We start from the raw sequence: 24,688 nt of genomic DNA, 5'->3' as shown, positions 1-24,688 counted from the left end.
GCCGCCAATGTCATATTCTTTAGACATATCACTGTCATTTCACAGCTTTCAAATACTTCCATCTCCTATGTATTATCGATGAAAACCTAAGTTTTCATCTTAGAACGGAGCTGCCCGACTATTAGAAGCGTGGAACCCAGGCTTGCCTTGTCGTCGGGAATGAGCACTAGAGGCACCTGCACGCAGGTGGAGGAGGGAGGCTGGCGGATGGAGAGGGCGAGGCTAGGAGGCCCTCAGGATGGAACCTGTCTCTTCTTTGGACACTGTGGAATTTCCATAAGCTGCTGGACACAGCTGATGGGTACCAGGTATGAGTGGCAACGTTTGGCAATTCCATTAACTGAAAAGAACTACCGAGAAACGGTGAGGCGGGGCGGCGAAGATGAGACCAACTGCCCATCACTCCAGAGGACCTGCTGAAAGAATCTGAACTCACCACGCCTTCGCGTCCGCAAGGGAAAGGTCCGGCTGCCACGCCCCCGCGACCGCTGTCGCCCTGGGGAAAACACGAGAAACACCCGGCACCGCCAGGTTCCAGAGACCTTCGCAAAGTACGGGGTAAATAAAAACCGTGGCCCCAGGAACTAGTAGTTCCCAAAGGGACCAAAACCGAGGCTCCCCCAACCTAGCCCGTGTTCACTCCAACTTACCCATTAACGTGGCACTCTCCGATGCCCTGATTTCCCAGTCCCCAGCGGCGACGTGTGTGGCGGGTAACACAAGGGCCGCCACTCCGCCCCTGGCGTGAAGCGTAGCGACCCAGTTCGCAATCCAAGATGGCGGCCACCTGCGCCCCTTCTCCGAGACCCCGAGGCTCGGCTCCCAGAAGCCCTTGCACTCGACGCGGCGGCGGCGGCGGCGGCGGAGGAGGAGGAGTGGTGGCCGCACATCCTAGCAGTGGGGCGTAGAGAAAGTGCGCGCCGCCGTCCCACCCACGGAAGGAGGAGCCTGTGCCTGCGACATGCCCTAGATTTTAGTTGCGCTTGCGGTGGCCATGCTGTAGGTACTCTTTGCGGCCCGTAGACCTCCGTGTGTGCAAAGGGACGACCCCTCATTCATTCATTCTTCACGCGTGCGTGCATGCATACATTCTTAAGGATATAAACTGTGTCAAGTACCATTTTAGATACATTATTGGGGCTACAACAGTGCAAAAAAGTTGGTAAAAATCGCAGCCTTGTTAAGTGTACAGAGAAGCTCACGTTTTCTTCAGCTTCATTAACTTTTATATGCTCTGCTCGTTTTATTTCAAGCTTTTTGTCATTTATAATTTTATATTCTATAACATCTGCGGTTTTTTGTTTTTGTTTTTCTGTTTTTTGGGGGTTTTCTTGAGACGGAGTCTCGCGCAGTCATCAGGCTGGAGTGCAGTGATGCGATCTCGGCTCACTGCAACCTCCGCCTCCCAGGTTCAAGCGATTCTCCTGCCTCAGCCTCCCAAGTAGCTGGGACTACAGGCATGCGCCACCACGCCCAGCTAATTTTTGTATTTTTAGTAGAGACCAGGTTTCACCGTGTTGGCCAGGATGGTCTTGATCTCTTGACCTCCTGATCCGCCCGCCTCGGCCTCCCAAAGTGTTGGGATTACAGGCATGAGACACCACACCCAGCCACATGAGTGTATTTTTGACAGCAATGTAGTCACCAATAAACGAGTAACTTCAGTTAAAGTACTGTAGATTATAATACACAGCCCTGTAATCTACCCTGGAGTTCAACAAACGGTATTGAAAACAGACTGTGTTCCAGATGCAATAGGAAGAGAATAAATAAGATAAACAATACATAAATCCTGCCCAGAAGACGTTTGCAATTTTTTAAGAGGAAAAACATGAAGACAAATTGTTTTAAGATGTTTGCTATTTTCAATAGTTGAAAAATAAACAGGAGAGAAGGGATTATTTAACTGTGGGTATGTAGGGCTGAGAAAGGCATGCTTGACAGGAAACCTGGGCAGTGTTACCAGAAAGCGTTGCCAATTATGAGTCCATATAGTGAAGTGAAAGCAAGTTTATTAGAGAAGTAAAGAAACAAAAGAATGGCTACTCCATAGGCAGAGCAGTGGCTTGGGCTGCTGGACTGAGTATATAGTTTTTTTGTGTGTTTTTTGTTTGTTTGTTTTGACACGGAGTCTTGCTCTGTCGCCCAGGCTGGAGTGCAGTGGCGCCATCTCGGCTCACTGCAAGCTCCGCCTCCCGGGTTCACGCCATTCTCCTGCCTCAGCCTCCGGGTAGCTGGAAATTTTTTGTACTTTTAGTAGAGACAGGGTTTCACCGTGTTAGCCAGGATGGTCTCGATCTACTGACCTCGTGATCCTCCTGGCTCGGCCTCCCAAAGTGCTGGGATTACAGGCGTGAGCCACCGCGCCCAGCCAGTTATTTCTTAATTATATGTTAAACAAGGGGTGGATTATTCATGAGTTTTCAAGGAAGGGGGCAGGCAATTTTTGGAACTGAGGGTTCTACCCTCTTTTAGACTGTATGACTTCTGGATGTTGCCATGGCATTTGTAAACTGTCATGGTGCTGGTGGGAGTGTCTTTTAGCATGCTAATGCATTATAATTCACATATAATGAGAAGTGAGGATGACCAGAGGTCACTTTTGTCTTCATCTTGGTTTTGGTGGGTTTGGCCTGTCTTCTTTACGACATCCTGTTTATCAGCAGGGTCTTTGTGACCTGTATCTTGCATGGACCTCCAATCTTCTGTGACTAAGAATGCCTAACCTCCTGGGAATGCAGCTCAGTAGGTCTCAGCCTCGTTTTACCCAGCACCTGTTCAAGTTGGAGTCACTCTGGTTCAAACGCCTCTGACAACAGGACTATTGGAGTACTGATAGGAGTTTATTTGCCTTAATCACCTGGCCACCCTATCCCTTTCTTATTTCCTCCCTACTCCTCCATCCTGGGAGACTGAATTCAAATAGACAATGGCCAGAGAATATATACAAATAGAACACTAACCTGCAACCTTCAACAACCAGTCCAGGAAGGCAACCTACTATGTCCAGTAACCAGTCTAAGAAATCAGATTACTATATTTAGCAACCAGTCCAGGAAGCCAAGCAATAACCCTTGTAGCAATCTACCCCAAATGGCCAGGACGTGATTAATAACTGACAGCTTCTCTAAGTTTTGTCTGGGCTTCCAACTCAAGGCCAGCTAGAGAGAGCCAAATATCTACCCACCCCTAAATAATTACATAGGATGCCCTGCTTTTAGTTAGCCCACCTGCAGCTTCTCCATGCCAACAGCCTTGAATTGGCATACCTGAAGCTTTCCCTTTTTTCCACTCTAAAGCTTTCTCACTCCTCTGCCTGCCGTTGAGTCTCTGACAAATGCAAGTGATGATGGCTGACTCCCTTGCTATTGTAAGCTCCAAATAGATTTGGCTTTTCTTGTTCTCATTTAGATGGTCTGCACTTGTTTCTATACTCCTGAAGAAGATTCCTGCTATCTGGACATGCCTTCCCTCTGGATAGATATGGCAGAAGAGATGATAATGGTGTCTTTTAGACCTCTGCTCAGCAGGGTCTAGGTCCCGGCTTTTCATATCCAGGAAAGAACTGGAGGAATAGGATTGGTATCAAGATGCTGACTTCATTAGTTGTATGCAGTGCCAACCACAGCAACTTCCTACCAAGAACTGACCTTCTATGGCATCTTTCCCAATCTGCCTGTCAAAATAAAATCCACTTCTCAGTGGTCCTTTTATCCCAAAAGCTGCTGCCTCAACAGTAGAGAGCATATTGCCCTATTAGCTTACCTCCTCCACAAGCCATGATGGAAAAGAAAGGGTTCTAACCCATTGGCTCACCAATTTCTTTTTACTTAAGCAGATGCTATGGTCTGAATATGTTTGTCCCTCTCAAATTCATGTGTTGAAACCTAACCCTCAAAGTGATGGTACTAAGAAGTGGGGCCTTTGAGAGGTGATTACATCATTGGGATGGAGTTCTAATGATGGGATTAGTGCTCTTGTAAAACAAGGTTAGAGGAAATGCCTTGCCTATCCACTATGTGAGGGTAGAGGTACTGTCTATGAGGAAGCCGGCTATCATCAGACACTAAATTTGTCTGAGCCTTGATCTTGGACTTCTGGCCTCCAAAACTGTGAGGAATACAGATGATCCTCAACTTACAATGGGGTTATTTCCCAATAAACCCATCAGTAAGTTGAAAAATATTGTAAGTCAAAAATGCATTTAATACACCTAACCTATTGAGCCTTATAGCTTATCCTAGACTACTGTAAACATAGTCATAACACTTAGGCTACAATTGGGCAAAGTCATGTAACACAAAGCCTATGTCAGAATAAAGTTATAAAGAATTTTTGAATCAAAATTCAAAATTTGAAGTATGGTTTATTATTAATGTGTATCACTTTTGCACCATTGTAAAGTTGGAATGTCATAGGTCAAACCATCATAAGTCGGGGACTGTCTGTAAATGTTTACTGTTTATAAGTCAACCCATTTTTGGTATTTTTGTTATGGCAGCCCAAATGGAATAAGGAAGCAGGTAAGTTATCAAAGTAAGAACATACTTCTTCTGAGATCCTGTTGATCACTGCAAAATTAAAATTTGATATACTTAACTTTACAATGACAACATGAGATAGGGGACACTGAGGCACAGATGAATGTGTAAGTAAACTTTCCACTGTCACAGGGCTAGTAAGAAGTAGCTGTGATTCGTACCTAAGTAGTTTATCTTAATGAGAATTAGATTAAGACTCAAAGTTATCAGTAGCAGGATCATATAATTTGTGTTAACCAGGACATTTTTGATAGTGGAATGGGATACTAATAGTAACTTTTTTGGGATGACTGTCCTGGGCAAACTGGGACACATGACCATCCTAATTGTTGAAGCTGTAAATTATTGTTAAATTTCCCTCACTTCTGTAGCACAAGTCATTCCACACAACAGCATGTATCCTTGCTGCTATCGATAGGTCTGATCCAGGATGTGGGGACAGAGTGACTTTATTTGAAATGCTAATGTTCCATTAGCATTTCTGACTAACCCCAAGTCCAGGAATGCTCCCAAAATGTCTAGTTGATGTATTACTCTTTAAGTAGGAACACCTATTCACCGTAAGTTTCCTCCAAAACAACCCTTGATGCTGTTACAGAAATCACAGGCTGTGACACCTGTAGCCACCTAAACACTCCTTCCAGAGTACGTATATTTTCCCTAAGATATAAGCCCTGGGTTTAGAGGGTTAGCCCTGGGTTTAGTGGTATGGAGATCTACCTGTCTTGCGGCCACCCAAGACCACGCTTCTGTCTGTAAGTTCCCCTAATAAATCACCCAAGACCAATTAACTTGATTTTTCTGCCTTTTTGGGTTCTTGGCTACTTCAACATTTGGCGGTTGCTTTGCATATACAGCCCTTTCACGGAACACAGGGAAACAGACTGAGATTCAAGATTTGCCACCTGATATTTATTGCAGAGTGCTCTTTGGGAATAATAACAGTCAGGAGTGAGGAAGCAGGATTCTACAGAGAGATAAATTATGCTGCATTATTAGCAACAGAGACTTCGGACAATCTTATAGGAAGTGCAGAAGCTGGGATGACCCTTAAGAATTGTCACTGTTGAGGCTAGAGGCTCATGTTTCTATCACTGAATCAAGAAGTCTTTGGATATCACTGAATCAAATCCAGAGGGAGGGTTAATCTTGGGTGAGGCAGCAGCTCCCTTTGACCAGCATGCAGTTTCTGAAGTGGAACTTGGCCTAGAGCCCTGATCAGTGGGGGAAGAAAATCCTTTAGTCCTGAACCAGAACTTGGGCAGTGTACCAAAGGTTCTACCACACATACTTTTTCAGTTTTCCAAAGACAAAGAAATGAATGGCCTTCTTTCAGCTTCATGCCTCCTCTTTCTCATCCTCCTTATTTAGTCTTCCTCCTCTAAGCAACCTATAAATGTTGGTGCCAGGCCTCTTACTTTGCTGCATTTCCTCTCTAGGTGATACGACATACTCCTGTATTTTTAAAAGCCATCTACCTATAAACCACTTTCTCCCAAATTCAAATTTCCATCCCTGACCTCTTCCTGGAGGTCTAAACTCATATATCAAACCTCCATTTGGATGTCTGATGGGCATCTCAAATTTAATAAGCCAAAACAGATTTTTTATTCTATCCCATTCTGCTTTATTTCTTTCTCGGGCCTCTTTATCTCTGTAATGATAAAACTATGCATCCAGAAACTCCAGTTAAAAAACTTATGAATCATTCTTTACCTTTACCTTACCAGTGCCTCCTGTCTTTCGGTTCTAGCTCCAAAATAGTCCACATCTACACCTAGTCCATCTCTACTGACACTTCTTCTAGCATTCCATCATTTATTTCATAAACTGCAGTAGTATCCTAATTAAGCAATCTGTATCTACCTTGACTCCTTTATAATCTATTCCCTGTCCAGAAGGTGTAGTAATTTACAATTAAATTTTTATTTATTGTAATCAAATAATACAAATATATCATTTAAAGGGTCCAATAATAAGTTTATCATGAAAATTAACACTTCCCACCTGACCATCCCCAGATGCTGCTCCCCAGAAGCTACTATTTTCAACTTGTTTAGGTATTCTTATTGGTATCTCTTTTCTAATTAAATATTTTAAAATCATACACTGCTATTTCTTAATTCGTAAAGTCATAGACATTTTCTATTGTTATAGATGTAAAATGAGAATTTATTACTCATAACTGCACTAACCTCCCAACATACACATTTACACATACTTCCTGATCGCACATCCTCCAATATAGTTCTATCAAAATTATTTTGGTTAAATCAGTATTTAAATTTTTATGTAAAAATTACATTCCTTGTGTAGTTTTTTATTGTTCTAAAATTAATTGCCTGTTTTCTGTCATTATCATTTGCTTAATTTTCTAACTACTCATCACTAACTCATCTTCAAACACACTGCTGGAGATCTGTATTAGTTTCCTGTTGCTGCTCTAACCAATTACCACAAACTTGCTGACTTAAAATAACATAAATGTATTATCTTACACTTTTAGAGGTCAGAAGTCCAAAATGGGTCTCACTGGGCTAAAATCAAGGTGTCAGCAAAGTTGTGTTTCTTCTGGAGCCTACAGGGGAGAATCCATTTCCTTGCCTTTTCCAGTTCCATGAAGCTACCCACATTCCTTGGCTTCTGGACCCCTTTCAGCAATTACATCTCTCTGACCTCTGTTTCTGTTATTGCATCTCCTTTTCTAAGACTGACCTTCCTATCTATCTCCCTCTCATGAGGACTCTTGTGATTACATTGTGCCTACTAGATAAACCCCTCTTGTCAAGATCCTTAATCACATCTACAAATTCCTTTTGCCATGAAAAGTAAGATATTCACAGGTTCTGTTAATAAGGAAATAGAATCTTTTAAAAAAATTTAATATTAGAGATGGGGGGGCGGGTCTCACTATGTTGGCCAGGCTAGTCACCAACTCCTAGCCTTAAACAATCCTCCCGCCTTGGCCTTTCAAAGTGCTGGGATTACACGTGTGAGCCACCATGCCTGGCCAGGACATAAACATCTTTGAGGGACACTATTCTGCTTAACAGAATATATTTCTCTCAGTATGGTCATAAACATGAAGTGATCTGTCAGCTGCCTCTTTCCTCCCTCCCTCCCTTTCTTTTTCTTCCTTTCTGCCTTCATTCCTGTCTGTTCTCTCTCATCTTGATAGAGTTTTTTATGGAATTCCATACCTTCTACTTTCTTTTTTTTTCTTTTCTTTTTTTTTTTTGAGATAGGGTCTCAATCTGTCACCCAGGCTAGAGTGCAGTGGTGTGATCTCAGATCACTGCAACCTCTGCCTTCTGGGCTCAAATGATCCTCCAACCTCAGCCTCCTCAGTAACTAGGACCACAGGCACATGTCACCACGTCTGGATAATTTTTTGTATTTTTGGTAGTGATGGGGTTTCACCATATTGCCCAGGCTGGTCTCAAACTCCTAAGCTCAAGCAATCCGCCTGCCTCAGCCTCCCAAAGTGCTAGGATTACAGGTGTGAGCCACCATGCCCGGCCCCATACCTTCCACTTTCTTTGCTTCTTCCCTCATTTTGGCGGGAGCTTCCTGGGAAATAATAAGAAATAATGTTTCAGGAGAAATTATTATTAAGTCGTGAATTATCATGTCATTTCATTGATAACTAATTTTCCATTGTTTTTGTTGTTATTCCTCTCTGTATCTCTTATTAGTTGGATGTAGAATCCAATTTCTCATTTGATTATTTTCCTTTCCTGTTTTTCTATCCCTTGTTCTTTTTGTTCTGTTTTCTGAGAAATTTCTTGGGCTTTATCTTCCAGCCCTCTATTAATATGTGTATTTTAAAGTATGCAATATTTTTAATCCCAACAGCTATTTCCTATTTTGGATTTAGAGATTCAATACATTTTCTTATCTATCTGAGGATATTAATTGTGGTTTCCATTGAAATTTTTTTCTCTTTCTTTGTTTCTTCAGAGCTTACTTTTTAAATTATGATTATTGTTTAGCTTTCCATCTTACTTGCCACAGGCTGTACTCAAATGCCTGGAACCCTTGAGTATCTATTCATATTTAATAATAAGACATTAAAGAAACCTTCTATACACTGTGCGTCAGTGGGGCTTGTTTACTCAACAATTGGCAGCCTTCCCACAGAGTGGTAAAATAGGGACCCGGCAGTATCATTAGATAATTTCCTAAAAGTTGACATCTGTTAGGTCTTTCTCTTGGGACAATTGATTTCTCTGGGGAGGAATTTTCCAACCTCCTGCCTTGGAGGCAGAAATCACATATCAAGATGTGATGTGGAAAAGGAGCAAGAGGTTCATAATTTAGTATTTAGCCTTCCCTATTTCCCATTTTCAGTCCAGTGCCTTTACCCTAAGGATAGGGTCAAGCCTTTGAACCCCCTAGGATAGGGTTCATAGCTGTTTTTTTTGGTTCGTTTTCTTCATGAACTAAATCTGTAGTCTTCTGTCTGGAAGGGAAAGAGGAGTCTCGTGGCAACCTAGCTGTATTAGAGTTCTTCAGAGAGACATAACCAATACTATATACGAGAGGCAATTTATTAGGGAATTGACACATGATCACGGAGGTGGAAGTCCCACAATAGGCCATCTTGCAAGCTAGAGCACCAGAGAAACTGGTAATGTGGCTCAGTCCCAGCAGCCTCAGAACCAGGGAAGCAGAAGGTTTGGCCCCCACTCTGAGGCTAAAAGCCCAAGAGTTCCTGGGAAGCCACTCGTGTGAATCCCAGTGTCTAAAAGCTGAATATGGTGCAATCTGATGTCCAAAAGCAGGAAGGAAAAAGGTGTCTTGTTCCAGAAGGGAGAGAGCAAAGAGGGAGAATTCCCTTTCTTTCCTGTTTGCCCCAGCCTAGCCCTCAGCTGACTGTATGGTGCTTGCCACACTGAGGGTAGGTCTTCCTCTCTCAGTCCACTGACTCACAGGTCAGTCTCCTCTGGAAACACCCTCACAGATACAGCTAGAAACAATGCTTCACCAGCCATCTAGGCATCCCTCAATTCAGTCAAGTTGATAGTGACGGGGTTTCACCATGTTGCCCAGGCTGGTCTCAAACTCCTGAGCTCGAGCAATCTGTCTGCCTCGGCTTCCCAAAGTGTAGGATTACAGGTGTGAGCCACCATGCCTGGCCCCATACCTTCCACTTTCTTTGCTTCTTCCCTCATTTGGCGGGAACTTCCTGGGAAATAATAAGAAATAATGTTTCAGGAGAAATTAACCATCACACTGGTGATGGAGAAAATCTAGAGTTGGAGTTCTAACTGTTCCTTATTCAGACTTTCAGTAAAACGATCCTTTATTTAGTTCCAAATGTCACCATCATTTTTAGAAGTATCTTGTGTTTAATTTCTGGAATTTTCAGATTTCTGGGAAGGAGGAGTGTATTAAGATGGAGTAGGGACCCTACTTAAGGGCCCGTGGGCAACCCCCAAGCATGGAAATAAAGGAAAATATTGAGTTCCTTCAAGGAAAATTCCAGGAACCTAGCTAGCGCTGAGAAATAAATGAGCAATTTGATAAACAAAACGGTAATAGTAGCTTAAAACATTGGCCCAAAAAAGAGTCAGGAGATGTTTTATTCCCTATAGAAACTTAAGATAACATTTTAACATATGTCCCTGGGTTGTTTTCCAGAAACCCAGATCCCCCACCAAACAGATCTACTGTCCAACATGATTTGGCCCCTGATAGTGGGAAACTGAAGACTAAATCCTGATCGCTGTTCTTTGTTCTAAATTTCTTCCTGAGGGGCCTGGAGGAGATCACACCCCTGAGCGAGAGCTAATATTCTTTTCTGCTGATCCCAAATTTTTAGACAAAGCTTTGCCTCCTTAGCAAATCAAACGTCAGAAAATCTTTGAATCCACCTGTAACCTGTGCCCCGAACCACTTCAAGATGTCCAGCCTTTTAAAATCAAACCAACGTATAGCTTCCGTGTATTGATTTATGACGTTGCCTGTAACCTCTGCCTCCTCACCTTTAAAAACTCTTACCTGTAAGCAATGTGGGAGTTCAGGTCTTAAGCATGAGCTACTCAATTCTCCTTGCTTGGTGCCCTACAATAAATGCCTCAACTTTCTCTTGCTGCTATCCCAGTGTCAGTGTTTGGCTGTGCTGTGCTGGGCAAGCAGACCCCAGCTGCTGTGCCGGGCAAGCAGAAACCCATACGTCAAGACAGTATGACTTGACTTGGTTTTTGTTGACATCTGTTCTGAGTTAAGTTCGTTATTAATCATTCATCTTTTTTTAGCTTTCAAAGTTTTGTAAAATCTCATTAGCTGTTAGTAGTATTATTTTTATTTTCCTCCTATCATTTTAATAGATTTTGAGAGGCAGAGAAATATAAATTTACATGTTTAATCTTCCATGTTTGTCCACAAATTTCCAGAACGATTTTTTTTTTTGAGGCAGGTTCTCATTCTGTCACCCAGATTGGAGTGCAATGGTGCCATTATGGCTCACTGCAGCCTCAGCCTCCTGGGGCTCCGGTGATCCTCCCACCTCAGTCTCCCGAGTAGCTAGAATTACAGGCCACATCACCACGCCCAGCTAATTTTTGTATTTTTTTGGTTGAGACAGGTTTCTCCATGTTGCCCAGGCTGGGCTGGAATTCCTGGGCTCATGCGATCTGCCCGCCTCTGCCTCCCAAAGTGTTGGGATTACAGGCGTGAGCCACCGCGCCTAGCCAATTTTTAAAAACATACTATTTATCATCAGATAACATCACCCTCCTATTTAAATACCTCACTAGTTTTCTACCAGGTCCTACATGATTTGGCCCCTGTCTACAACCCTAACCTCATCTTGTAATCATTTTTCTCCTTACCACATTATGCTCTGGTCAAAAAGTGTTCTTTTTGCTCCAGCCTTAGGCCTTCGTTCTTGTTATTTTATCTGTCTGAAATGCTATTTCCCCTGTTGGTGTAAGGTTTGTTCATCAGCACACTCAACTCTTCATCAAGACCTTTTCCAAACATTAGTATCTCTATAATCCAGTTTTCTTTTCTTTCTTTCTTTTTTTTTTTTTTTTGAGACTCAGTCTCAAAAATCTATTGCTCTGTCACTCAGGCTGGAGTGTAGTGGCACGATCTCAGCTCGCTGCAACCTACGCCTCCCGGGTTCAAGCAATTCTCCTGCCTCAGCCTCCCGAGTAGATGGGATTACAGGCACCTGCCACCACGCCCAGCTAATTTTTGTATTTCTAGTAGAGACAGGCTTTCACCATGTTGGCCAGGCTGGTCTTGAACTCCTGACCTCAAATGATCTGCCCACCTCGGCCTCCCAAAGTGCTGGGATTACATATGTGAGCCACTGAGCCTGGCCAATCCAGTTTTATTTTCTTCATAGCACTTACCATGATCAGTTAATTTACTTTTTATTTCCTCTACCTCACCAGCATGTAAGCCTCAAAAGTTCTGAATTGTGTGTATTTTGATTACTGCTGCAGCTCCTGTTCCAAGCAAAACGCCTTTCTAATAGACACTCTTTAAATATTTGTTGAATGAAATAAAGCCTGAATGACAAGATATTTGTGATTTTGGGCTAACATGGTGGCTCACACTTTGGGAGGCCGAGATGGGAGGATCATTTGAGGCCAGGAGTTCGAGGCTGCGGTGAGCTATTTTAGCCACTGTGCTCTGGCCTGGGTGACAGAAAGAGTCTTCCTCTCTAAAAATACATACATACGGCCGGGCACGGTGACTCACGCTTGTAATCCCAGCACTTTGGGAGGCCGAGGCGGGCGGATCACGAGGTCAGGAGATCGAGACCATACAGGATAACACGGTGAAACCCCGTCTCTACTAAAAATACAAAAAATTAGCCAGACGTGGTGGCGGGCGCCTGTAATCCCAGCTACTTGGGAGGCTGAGGCAGGAGAATGGCGTGAACCCGGGAGGCGGAGCTTGCAGTGAGCAGAGATGGCACCACTGCAATCCAGCCTGGGCGACAGAGCAAGACTCTGTCTCAAAAAAAATATATACATACATACATACAAACCAAGATATTTGTTATCTTGTAACCTTGAGGAAAGAACCTGTTATCCTCTACCTTCGGTGCGTAGCTGGGAGCTTGATACCTAGCAGCATTATAAACCCTTTATTGATACTAAAATAGAGTGCTACTCAGCAGGCCCTAGTGTAGACTGCTATTTGCCCCAGGACCTGCCCTGTGAACTCATTCAGATTAAGTATGAATGACCTCAGATCCCGGTTTTCTCTCCTAGCAATTGAGTAGCAGGAAACTCGATGGGAGAAGGAAAAACTGGGAAATGGGAGGAATGCAAAAATGACTACATCTCCCAGGAGATCGAGACCATCCTGGCTAACACGGTGAAACCCTGTCTCTACTAAAAATACAAAAAATTAGCCAGGCATGGTGGCGGGCGCCTGTAGTCCCAGCTACTCGGGAGGCTGAGGCAGGAGAATGGCGTGAACCCGGGAGGCGGAGCTTGCAGTGAGCCGAGATCGCGCACTGCCCTCCAGCCTGGGCAGCAGAGCGAGACTCTGTCTCCAAAAAAAAAAAAAAGACTACATCTCCCAGAATGCACTGCATACAGACCGGCGTGGAGCGGCGCATTCTGGGATTACTTCTTTTCCGTGGGAGTAAGGAAGTGCTTTTGAATGAGGTACTGAGGGCCAAGGTGTTGGAAGTTCCTAATTCTTTCCTCGGTTAACTGTGAAACTCTGCGTATTGGGAAGGCCTGGCCTCAGTCATCAGGCCAGGAGAGGTATTGGACGCCGCGCACGCACTCGTCTGCCAGCGAGGCCCAAAGGGGAAGCCTAGCGGAGCTCAGTGTGGCAGCTGCTGGCCTCTGGGCAGGTAAGAATTGATGGTCCCCTCCCTTATTCCCCAGGCCCAAAGCTTTGACCCAGTTAGTGCCTGCTAGTTTCTTGTGCCTGGCTTGTGCCTTTGGCGCGGAACGTTTGGGAGACTCGGCCTTGCGGTCTTCTGACCTCACCCACCACGTACCTAGCTTGGCACTGGGTCCTTCTTGCCTCTCACTCGCTTCCTCTGAGGCACCTGGGTACCCATTTGTCTCTTACCCGCTTAATCTGAGTCCATGTCCAAGTTCATCATTCTGTGTCTGACCGTGTCCCAGCCACCGGAAGAGAAGAAACTCCGGGTGTGACATTAATCCCACTGGGGGCTCGGGAGAACGGCCTTCTAAAATCAGAGACTGTATCCATTTGTCTGGAGAGAAATGAAAAAAATAAGGACAATGTAGGGAGGTATTTTAAAGGTAAATTTATTTAAATGAAGTGATAGTGTCATTACTTTTCTTTTCCTGTTTGATTTTAAATAGTCTTTAGCTGAACGATGGACCTGTAGTAGGAAGGTGGTGGCGAAGTGATTGCTTTTTTTAAAATTATTTTTTTAACACTTTATGTCAGTAGTCAGTACTTTATTTGTCCATAAAATCCAAAAATAACTACCTTTGGATTTTACAGTAGTCTTTGACTGAACCTCAGAGAGATGAGATTCCTTACCCAAAATGATGAATCTGAAATTATTACCCAGTTCTCTTGACTCTGGAATAAGTGCTTTTTTCTACTATACCACTTCTGCTTTTATTCTTGGGGCTGAGAGTACAGGCTGTGGAGCACGACGGGGTTGGCATTTTGGCTTCCACCTTTTTCTGCTTGTGGTGACCTGTCTGAGCCAGAATTTCTTTATGTGTAGAGCGATAATAATAGTACTTAAATTATAATAATAGCACTTAAATAGCACTTGATACATGTAAGACTCTAAGTTTACAGTGTTAAACTCTACTTGTAAGATGTGTTTATTTACCTCCTCAATATAATCAGCTTCAGTATTCAGTATTTAGATATATCAGTTGATAAATAGGTTTCTTCTCTTCATTTTTTTCTTACCTGATTTATCTTACCTGGACAATTTTTTAAACGTTATTTTTTCTCCACCTTGGGCCAGAGACATTTTTTGAAATATTTTATTTTTAAAATTACTTGTATTCGTTATTATTGCCTTTTTTAAAAAAAAACATAAACGAAATTTTGGTTGATATTTATAAATAAGTTTTTGTATTTGAGGAACAGTAAGTACATTGAAAACTTCTTCATCAAAATAATCCAGCGTTAAAGACCAAGTAATTGTCTCAAATCATTTTATGAAACACATTTTTTCTTCAAATCTTTGAAACCTAATGTTATGTTCTTTTCTAGCTACATGTCATACCATGCTTTCCTGTGATATTTGTGGTGAAACAGTAACCTCAGAACCAGACATGAAAGCTCACCTAATTGTTCACATGGAAAGTGAAATTATATGTCCATTTTGCAAGTTGTCAGGTGTGAATTATGATGAAATGTGTTTTCATATCGAAACAGCTCATTTTGAGCAGAATACACTTGAAAGAAACTTTGAGAGGATAAATACAGTACAATATGGACCTTCAGATAACAAGAAAGACAACACCCTACAGTGTGGAATGGAAGTTAATTCAAGTGTTCTTTCAGGTTGTGCATCTAATCATCCAAAAAATTCAGCTCAAAACCTGACTAAAGATAGTACTTTAAAACATGAAGGCTTCTATTCAGAGAACTTAACTGAATCTAGAAAATTCCTGAAAAGTAGGGAAAAACAGTCCAGCCTGACCGAAATAAAAGGATCTGTTTATGAAACAACATACAGTCCTCCCGAATGTCCATTCTGTGGAAAAATAGAGGAGCACAGTGAAGATATGGAAACTCATGTGAAAACAAAGCATGCCAATCTTTTAGACATTCCATTGGAAGGTAAAGTTTTCATTTCATTATAAATTATAGGTTTACAGCCTCAATTTAATATGTGGTATTTTAAAAGTTGGTTTGTAAGTCAGCTTACTACAGATGTGTTTTGAAATCCATTTTATGTCTATAACATTTTTCATTTGCTGTTATTGAAATATAAAAGTACATTATGGAAAAGAATTTTGATGCAGATATAAAATGTTTCAGCTACATTGAGAGTAGTTTTGGAACTTTCTGTCTAGTTTCCAGAGGGTATTCTTTTTATTGTCACTAACCCCGTAGCATCTGGACTGTCCTGGACTCTCTGACTTTGCATTGAGTTCTATTTTGACTCCATTATTCTGTTATGATTAGAGAACAAACTCTCTGTGATATCAGTTCTTTTAAATTTGTTGAGGCCTGTTTTATGGCTCAAGACACGAGCTATCTTGGTCATGTTCTGTGGATACTTGGGAAAAAAAAGTGTATTCTGCTTTGTTGGGTGGAATGTTATATGTATGTCACTAGATCCTGTTGTTTATGTTCAGATTATTTATATCGTTGCTTGTTTTATATAGTAGTACTGTCTAGTAGTTCTATCAATTTTTGAGAAGGGGTTGTTGAAATCCCTGATTATAATTGTAAATTTATCTATTTTTCCTTTCAGCTCTGTCAGGTTTTGTTTCATGTATTTTGAGACTCTATTGTTGGTGTGTACACATTTAGGATCTTATGTCTTTTTCTTATTGTTGAACTTTAAGAATTTGTGGAGCCAGGTGTTGTGGCTCATGCCTGTAATCCCAGCAAGTTGGGAGGCCGAGGTGGGCAGATCCCTTGAGCCCAGGAGTTTGAGACGATCCTGGGCAATGTGGCAAAAGCTCGTCTCTTCAAAAAAAGAAAAAAAAAAACCCAAAAACTAGCCAGGCCTAGTGGCTTGCGTCTGTAGCCCCAGCTATTTGGGAGGCTGAAATAGGAGGATCACCTGAGCCTGGGAAGTGGAGGCTGCAGTGAGCCATGATCACACTACTGCACTCCACTCTGGGTGACTGAGTAAGACCCTGTCTCCAAAAAAAAAAAAAAAAAGAAAAATTTTTCTGTATTTTGGATACAAGTTCTTTTTTGGATGTGTATTTTGCAAATATTTTCTCTTAGTCTGTGGCTTGTCTTTTTATTCTTTTAACAGTGTCTTTCATGAAGTAGAAGTTTTTAATTTTAATGAAGTGCAACTTGACAATTTCTTCTTTCATGGACCATGCTTTTGGTGTGTCTAAAAACTCTTTGCCAACTTCTAGAAGTTTGATAGTTTTGCATTTTACATTTAGATCTGTGATACATTTGAATTACTTTTTGTAAAAGGTATGAAGTCAGTGTCTACATTCTTTTTTAATGCATTTCTCTGATTATGAAATCAATCTTTTTTGTATAGTTATTTTAATTTCCTCTATTATGAACTGCATATTACATTTTTTGTACACTTGAGTTACATGGATTTTTCAACTGTATATTGTCAAATATTTTTTGAGTTTTTTCCAGTTGCTTTTAAAATATATTTTCAATACTAATCCTTCAGCTGTATTCCATAAGATGTTGCTTATCCTTGAATTTTGTGCAGTATTTGAATTTTATTTTTGTTTTCTATGTATTGTCTAAAAAAGTATTCTTTACTCTGAATTCAAAAAGGTATTCTCATATATTCTAAAAACTTTAATGTTTTATGTTTTCACTTTTTAAAATTTTTTCTGGATTGTGTGTGTGTGTGTGTGTGTGTGTGTCTGTACTTGTGTACATGTGTGTATTTTGTGAACTTGGGATCTAATTTTTAGTTTTTCCCTGTACAGAAACCAGATATATCTCTGATTTATAATATGGTTTGTGTCTTTTATTACATTTTCATATCTGTGTCAGCCAGTTTCTGGTCTCTTACTTCTGCTGTATTTATCTATGTGACTTTTGTTCCCTTATTACACCACCACTTTAATAGCTATTTTGTAAAATGTCATCAACATCAGATAGGACAGTTTTTCTCTCGTTCTTCATTTTCATCATCAACTTAGACCTTCTCATTCTTTCTTTTCTTTGAGTTTTAAAGCCATATTATCAAGTTTCATAAAAACTCTGTTGTCATTTTGTTTTAAATTAGATCAAAGTACATCTCCCCATTAATTCAGGTCATCTTTTGTATCCTTTAATACAATTTTGTGTGTGTGTGTTTTTTTTTTTTTTTGATGGATTTTTGCCCTGTCACCCAGGCTGGAGTGCAATGGCACGATCTCTGCTCACTGCAACTTCTGCCTCCCAGGTTCAAGCAATTCTCCTGTCTCAGCCTCCCGAGTAGCTGGGATTACCAGCACCCACCACCAGGCCCAGTTAATTTTTGTACTTTTAGTAGAGACAGGGTTTCGCCATGTTGGCCAAGCTGGTCTGGAACTCCTAACCTCAGATGATCCGCCTACCTCAGCCCCCCAAAATGCTGGGATTACAGGCGTAAGCCACCGCGCCCAGGTTTGTGTTGTTTTTTCATTGCACATTTGTGTTAGCTTTATTTCTGTGTAGTTTATAGTTTCTGTTGCTTTTGTAAATTAGATTTTTTCCCTCTCATCTAAGAAACTTTTGCAGTTTTATAGAAACACTATCAATTTTTATAGATAGTTGAGGTATCTAGTCTTATTCAACTATTACTAATATTATTTTATTTTATATTTTTTGAGACAAGGTCTTACTATGTCACCCAGGCTGGAGTTCAGTGGCATGATCATGGCTCACTGCAGCCTTGATCTCCTGGGCTCAAGTGGTTCTCCTGCCTCAGCCTCCCAAGGGGCTGGGACTACAGGCCTGCACCACCACGCCCAGCTAATTTTTTTTTTAATATTTAATAGAAATGAGGTCCTGCTATGTTACTCAGGCTGGTCTTGAACTCCTGTGCTCAAGCAGTCTTCCTTCCTCAGCCTCCCAAAGCATTAGGATTGCAGGTGTGAGCCACTGCGTCTGGCCTGTTAACGAATTTTAATAATTCTACATTAATTCCCTTGAGTATTCTAAGTAGATCATTTTATTATCTGCTAATAATGAAAATTTATGGACTGCTGCAAGGAAAAAAAACAAGTGTATTGAAAAATGCCTGACAATCCTTTGCTGACACAATGTTTCCTGTAAGTTTCTCAGGACCAGTAAACTGGTGAATTTTGGTAGTCTTAGGAGTCTGAATGTTTAGTTGCGTTTAAAAAAGACCTGTTGTCATTATAAGTACAGAAGTGAAATAGGTAAATAGCTAGATTTAACCAATGTTCAGTTATAGTAAATGGAACAGGTGGATTTGCAGGTGTTTTTTAGGGAATGATTATCATATAGAGAAGATACATGGAATCTGGGCTGGAAAGTAAAGAAAAACATGAGGGGGGTAATGAATGACAGAAAAATAGTGTTTGTATATTCTATATAGGAGGTTTTAGTTAGGTCAAACACTTTTTAGAGTGGTAGAATTAAAAGAAGTGAGGTAGAAGGATAGATGTTTGGGAGTGATATTTGAAATTGAGATTTCAGAGGTTCACTTATTAGTGATAACAAATTAAGGGTATAATTTTTGTCATTCGGTTGGTAAATTAGGGTAAAGGAAAAGATTGTTGGAAATGAAGGCATAGAACTATTTCTATGGATATTGAAGTTGCTAAGAATGATCATAGTATAGGGGCTAGGAAAAGAAGGTTTTGATCCAGGTGTTAACATTTTTAGTAAACGAAAGGAGTGTCTAAGACTTCAGAAAATATTAGGCACTAAGAAAGGTAGGTGATGCCATATTATGGTGACATGAGTTATTACAAAAATGGGGCTTAAAACAGGTTTGACAGTGATGAAAGGGAGCAAAGGGGATGCCTCTTCTACTTCTAGGGCCCTGAATTGTGAAAGAAAAGTTGCCTCTGTGTTAGGGGGCTGTAGAGAAAATGGGGTGTCATGAACCAACCAGATTTTAGTTAAGTCAGGAAGGTGAAGTGAATATCCAGAGAAAGATTTTGTGTATAGAGAAGCTGACTGATGACCGATGGTATTTCTGGAGGGCATTGTGGTAGGTATTGGGAGAATAGGAGGGGTAATAGCTTAGGTCAGATTAGCAGATGTCCTTCAGGTACTTAAAGATTGTTAAGACACTGCCACTGAACAATTAGATTGGATTCATTGACACAACAGTGTTGGTGGTTACATCAGCCCTAGATGACTCCATTGGACGATGATGGCTAACCTCTGAGGCTTAGTTTAGATTCTGGTGGTAAAAAATGTATACCGGGATATGAGGTGTAGTGTGGTCTAATGTTGAGGAAGGTTGGTTATCACTTAAAACTAGAAGGGGTGGAGGGATTGGCTTGCGGTAGTGTGATGATCAAAGCGATAAGCAAAGGCCTCCTTGGCATTGGCTCTGGCTCTAAGGCATTTTATGGTAGAGAACTGGCTGAAAGACTTCTCTTATATCTGCCAGCATTACTTATGGAAGCTGTATACCATTATTTCTTAGTGCTGCTTTTGGAAATATTTTCTGAGTACTTCTTAATACTTCATTTTCTCTTGAGCTTTGCCATTGAATTTTTTATTCCAATGATTACATCTTAATATTTTCATTTTTTTCATCTTTCTATTTTTGCTTAGTAGCTTTCTGTCCTGGTTTCAAAGATTCAGTTCCCTCCTTTATTTCAGTGAGCATTTTGAACATAATTATTTTACAGTTTATTATGGATTACTGTAGCTCCATTTCTTCACAGGTAACTTTTTCAGTTTGTAGATTTCTGAGCTGTTTTTCTTGGCATTGCAGCCCCCAGTGAGTTTAGCAATTCAAATTTTAGTGTTCATCTGTTATGGGAGTTTTATATGATCCCTTCCCTGTGAAGCAGTTTCATGGTTCCTTCACACTGGCTGTTCACAGTCTCTGCTTTCAGACCAGGCCTTACATATACAGATTGCTCTATGCTTTCACTCTGTGTATATGCACAGTTCTGGGTCGCTCTTCTGTGTCCCTTATCTGCTAGGTCTTGGTCTTATAGAGGAACAATTTCTGTTTTTGGCAAGCTAGACCTGTCTGCCTGCAGTGCTATGTGATGGATGCAGCTCTTTAATCTCCTGCTCCTGTGTAGACAGTATTACCCCAATTCCCAGCTTTATGCTGGATGTTTAAGTTCAGCACCTTACCACTCTGTTGGGTGCTGAGAATTTAGTCCTAAAAACCCATATCCAGACTGGGCCCTACTTACCACTTTGGTTTTCCTTTCTGCTTCTCTTGTTTTGACTACAGATCTGAATATTTATTATTAATATTTCCTTTTTTTTGGAGTGGTATGAGAGGTTTGTGCTATGCTCAGCCTTCTATCTCGACCCTAGAAGTAGAAAAATAGCTTTTAAATCCACTACAAAGAGCTTTTACTTACATAAGGTTAATAGGTGGTAGACAGTCTTTGACATGGGGTGAAAAAATCTAAAAGTTATAAAAATAAAACCAACTTGGCTGGGCATGGTGACTCATGCCTGTAATCCCAGCACTTGGGGATGCTGAGGCAGAAGGATCACTTGAGTCCAGGAGTTTGAGACCAGCCTGGACAACATAGTGAGATCTCATCTCTAAAAAAAAAAAAATTAGCTGGGCGTGGTGGCGCATGCCTTTAGCCCCATCTACTTGGGAGGCTGAGATGGGAGGATTGCTGCAGTGAGCCGTGATGGTGCCACTGCACGCCAGCCTGGGCAACAGAGTGAGACCCTGTCTCAAAAAAAAAAAAAAAAAGCAAAGAAAATAATTAAAATAAAAAATAAAAACAACTTAATTATATCTCTAATACAGACTGTGATCAACCACTCTATGATTGTCCTATGTGTGGGCTCATATGTACAAATTACCGTATTCTTCAGGAACATGTTGACTTGCATTTGGAAGAAAACAGCTTTCAGCAAGGTATGTTTATATGTTTGAAGATAAAAATATCATTTAATTTCTACTTTCTAGGACACATATCTAATTTTTAGATTTGTGATATGGAAAAAATATTTTAAAATACATCTTTTCCTTTAAAAGTGTTTTATTTACAAGTTGAGGCCATTTCTTTAGCAGCTAGAAGTATCTGAATATTGTATTTGGTCAGCGAAAATTGTGGAACTAGAAAACTACCATATGGCACATAAAATTTTACAAATGAATGTGAACTATATAACCAAAACATCTTTCAGTGCATCTTGAGCTGCTTGAATAGCTTCTAAATGACTTACCGGTTTTATTGTGATTCTATAAAAGTTTTCCTTTCTCCCCTATGTTTTTTAATAGTGGCATTGTTTAAATAATCATTATGGTGGCTTAGAAGTGGAAAAATCCTATATGAATGCTAGAAGCCCACTGAACGAAAATAAAAAGTAGATCCCAAGAGAAACCAATTGTGTTTTACCCTATTTCTGTTTTTTAAGGTACGTAGATAGCTTCTGTTAAGGCAGAGGTCTTTAGTGTCCAGTATCAATGATCCTAGTACCAGTATCAGTGTTCATGGACAATGTTACTGCTCACTCACCCTAAGCCAAATATGAGATTATTGGAGCAAAGATGGAAAAGTTCCCTGCTCTGGTGGTTTCTGAATGTCTGCTAATTCTTACTCTTATTTATGATAGGCTTTGTATGAGCACGTATATTACAGTGTAAACCTATAGTGGGTAATAAGAAAAAGATATGGTCTAAGTAAATCACTGTAGATAACCTCAGGGGACACTAAACATTGAGTGTGACTTGTATATCCCCAAGAATGGAAGGGTGACCAAATAGGAAGATGTAGCAGCAGCTGAGAACTTTGAAAGGAAAGGAAGGATAGTCAGTGATATAATTAAACCATCAGGTCATGGGGTTAAGGAGACAAGATAGTGGCCAGAAGCCACTGACAAATGGATCTGGGGGACACCGAGTAGAGAAGATGCAGGATGAGATGTTGCAAAGTTTTACCATTTTTGGGGGCCAAACTGTAATTAAATTATTATCTAACACCTGCACTTTGTAAATGTGTATTTTTATGCTCTTTATTATTTTCTTTTTCTCCCCTAGTATTTCTTTGAAAAATCAATCTGCCTTAGTTATGTTAAGGAGTATCAATGCAGGATGTTACTTAACGTTTTAAAATTCTGGTTTCCTCAGTAAATAATAATACCTACTTCATAAGATTGTTACAAAGATCAAATGATATAATTAATGAAAAGTGCTTGTCACAGCTTTAAACACTTAGTGAGGCTGGGCATGGTAGCTCACGTCTGTAATCTCAGCACTTTGGGAGGCCGAGGCTGGTGGATCAGCTGAGGTTAGGAGTTTGAGACCAGCCTGACCAACATGGCGAAACTCTGTCTCTACTAAAAATACAAAAATTAGCTGGGCATGGTGGCAGGCACCTGTAATCTCAGCTACTCAGGAGGCTGCAGTAGGAGAATCACTTGAACCTGGCAGGCAGAGGTTGCAGTGAGCTGAGATCGCACCATCGTACTCCAGCCTGGGCAATGAGAGCGAAACTCCGTCTCAAAAAACAAAAAACAGTGACTGTTAGTTGTCATTTAGATGGAGGTTATTCCTTACCAAAGCAGTTCTAAGTTTTCCTAAATTTGTACTCAGTTCCGTATCATCACAGTCATGAATAAATGGCAAATAACAGCACTTACTCTATTCTAAAAACATATATTAAATAATAAATAATCTTTGATTGCAACAGTTATTTTATTCTGAACATTAAAAATACCTAACAGGCATGGATAGAGTCCAGTGTTCTGGTGATCTACAATTGGCTCACCAGCTTCAGCAAGAAGAAGACAGAAAGAGGAGATCTGAAGAATCAAGACAAGAAATAGAAGAATTTCAGAAGCTGCAGGTACAAAGATTAATAACAATTATAATATTTTGATTTGGTAAAGTTATTTTTCAAATATGCTTTCCAGTGTATTATTTTTGTCCTTGTTATTATTCAAAAAAAATTTATACATGTTTGTAACAGACACCATTTATAAATATTCATTCTAGTCAGGCACAGGGGTAATCACTTCACATATAATATCTCAAAATCTTTACAACATATTCATGAAGAAGTTACTTTAGGCCCTCCCACGCCCCCTTTTTTTTTCAGATGAAGAAATGGAGACAGAGAATGGTTAAGTAATTTGCTCAGTGTCAGGCAGCTAATTAGTGATAAAGCTTGCATTCAAACCTGTGTAAGTTGATGGGACAAATTAGGAAACCAAGACTCAGAATTTAAGTGTTTGTATAGATGCTTGGAAGCGAAATTTATACTTAGAATTAATGTCTCCTGAGTCTTAAATTATTTTACAGATTGCAATTTCAAACATTTAAAACTATTTTATGGGAAAATGCTTTTTTTAATGATATTTGAGGCTTCATTTATCTTAGGTGGGTGGTTTTACCTGTTGGACTAAACTGGTAGCATCTGTTATATTTTTAATGCATTTAAAATTTTAATGTCTGTTTTTCCTTTTTTCAATCCTAATTTGTAGACTGTAGTGTTATCTGTGCTAATAATGCTCATAGATTCATAGATTTTGTTTTTGTTGTTTGTTTGTTTGTTTGAGACGGAGTTTCGCTCTTGTCGCCCAGGCTGGAATGCAATGGTGCAATCTTGGTTCACTGCAACCTCCCCCTTCTAGGGTCAAGTGATTCTCCTGCCTCAGCCTCCCAAGTAGCTGGGATTACAGGTTTGCACCACCATGCCTGGCTCATTTTTTTGTATTATTAGTAGAGACAGGGTTTCACCATGTTGGCCAAACTGGTCTTGAACTCCTAACCTCAGGTGATCCACCTGCCTTGGCCTCCCAAAGTGCTGGGATTACAGGCATGAGCCACCGTGCCTGGCCTATTGCTTATAGTTTTTAAATGTTCTTTTTTTAGTGATGATAGGATAGTGCATAAATAAAAAGGGTTTACAATTGAATAGGTTTGAAAGTGTTCAGTTAAACAGGTTTGTATACTTTGGGACTTCTCAAAGCCTTTAATATACTAATGTGCATGTACATATCACAATTTCCCTAGACTTGTTTGACCTCTCTTTTTCCTCAGACATCTCACGTGGGTATTGTTGCTTAGAATGTGCTTTGGAAGACCTAATGTAGGATTTTTTTCTCACTGGTGACTCACAATACTTGCAAAATAGGAAAGAAAATTGGCTTTTCTTAAGACTTTTATGCCTTATGTAATTTAAAACATGATCAATACAAAAAGTTTCCAATATTTAAGGAGGTTATGTAATTTTGCAAGTTAGTTGTTTAGATCTCAGAAAATTTTTCTGTAGAAAAGTTTCCGTGAAAACTTTTCCATAGACAATTTTTCCATAGTTTTATACATACTATTTGAGATTTCTGTCCAGTGTACAAAACATAGTTCATTTACTGTGTAACATGACTGACTAAAT

At 40.4% G+C, this 24,688-nt stretch overlaps 2 protein-coding genes across 3 annotated transcripts in view; one reads left to right on the top strand and one right to left on the bottom strand.

The window, feature by feature from the left end:
- KPNA5 (karyopherin subunit alpha 5) overlaps window positions 1-894 on the bottom strand; it is a 60,773-nt gene extending 59,879 nt beyond the window's left edge. Inside the window, exons 1-2 of one of the 2 annotated variants that reach the window (XM_019030160.3) lie at window positions 651-858; window positions 437-496 (exon numbers count right to left, since the gene is read on the bottom strand). In XM_019030160.3, coding sequence (XP_018885705.1) covers window positions 437-496; window positions 651-654 — 64 coding nt within the window. In that variant the 5' untranslated portion in view covers window positions 655-858. Of the gene's footprint in view, window positions 1-436; window positions 497-650 lie in introns of both variants that reach the window. The other variant, XM_004044583.2, reaches the window with a different exon arrangement.
- The window catches only part of ZUP1 (zinc finger containing ubiquitin peptidase 1), a 46,274-nt gene continuing 21,774 nt past the window's right edge, over window positions 189-24,688 (top strand). Inside the window, exons 1-5 of the mRNA XM_004044582.5 lie at window positions 189-558; window positions 12,776-13,371; window positions 14,736-15,308; window positions 21,097-21,207; window positions 23,019-23,140. Coding sequence (XP_004044630.1) covers window positions 14,750-15,308; window positions 21,097-21,207; window positions 23,019-23,140 — 792 coding nt within the window. The 5' untranslated portion in view covers window positions 189-558; window positions 12,776-13,371; window positions 14,736-14,749. The remainder of the gene's footprint in view (window positions 559-12,775; window positions 13,372-14,735; window positions 15,309-21,096; window positions 21,208-23,018; window positions 23,141-24,688) is intronic.

This window comes from Gorilla gorilla, chromosome 5, assembly GCF_029281585.2.
Source record: "Gorilla gorilla gorilla isolate KB3781 chromosome 5, NHGRI_mGorGor1-v2.1_pri, whole genome shotgun sequence".
NCBI classification, from domain to species: Eukaryota; Metazoa; Chordata; class Mammalia; order Primates; family Hominidae; genus Gorilla; species Gorilla gorilla.
Note: the sequence above shows the minus strand (reverse complement) of the source record. Positions and strands in the feature narration are given on the sequence as shown.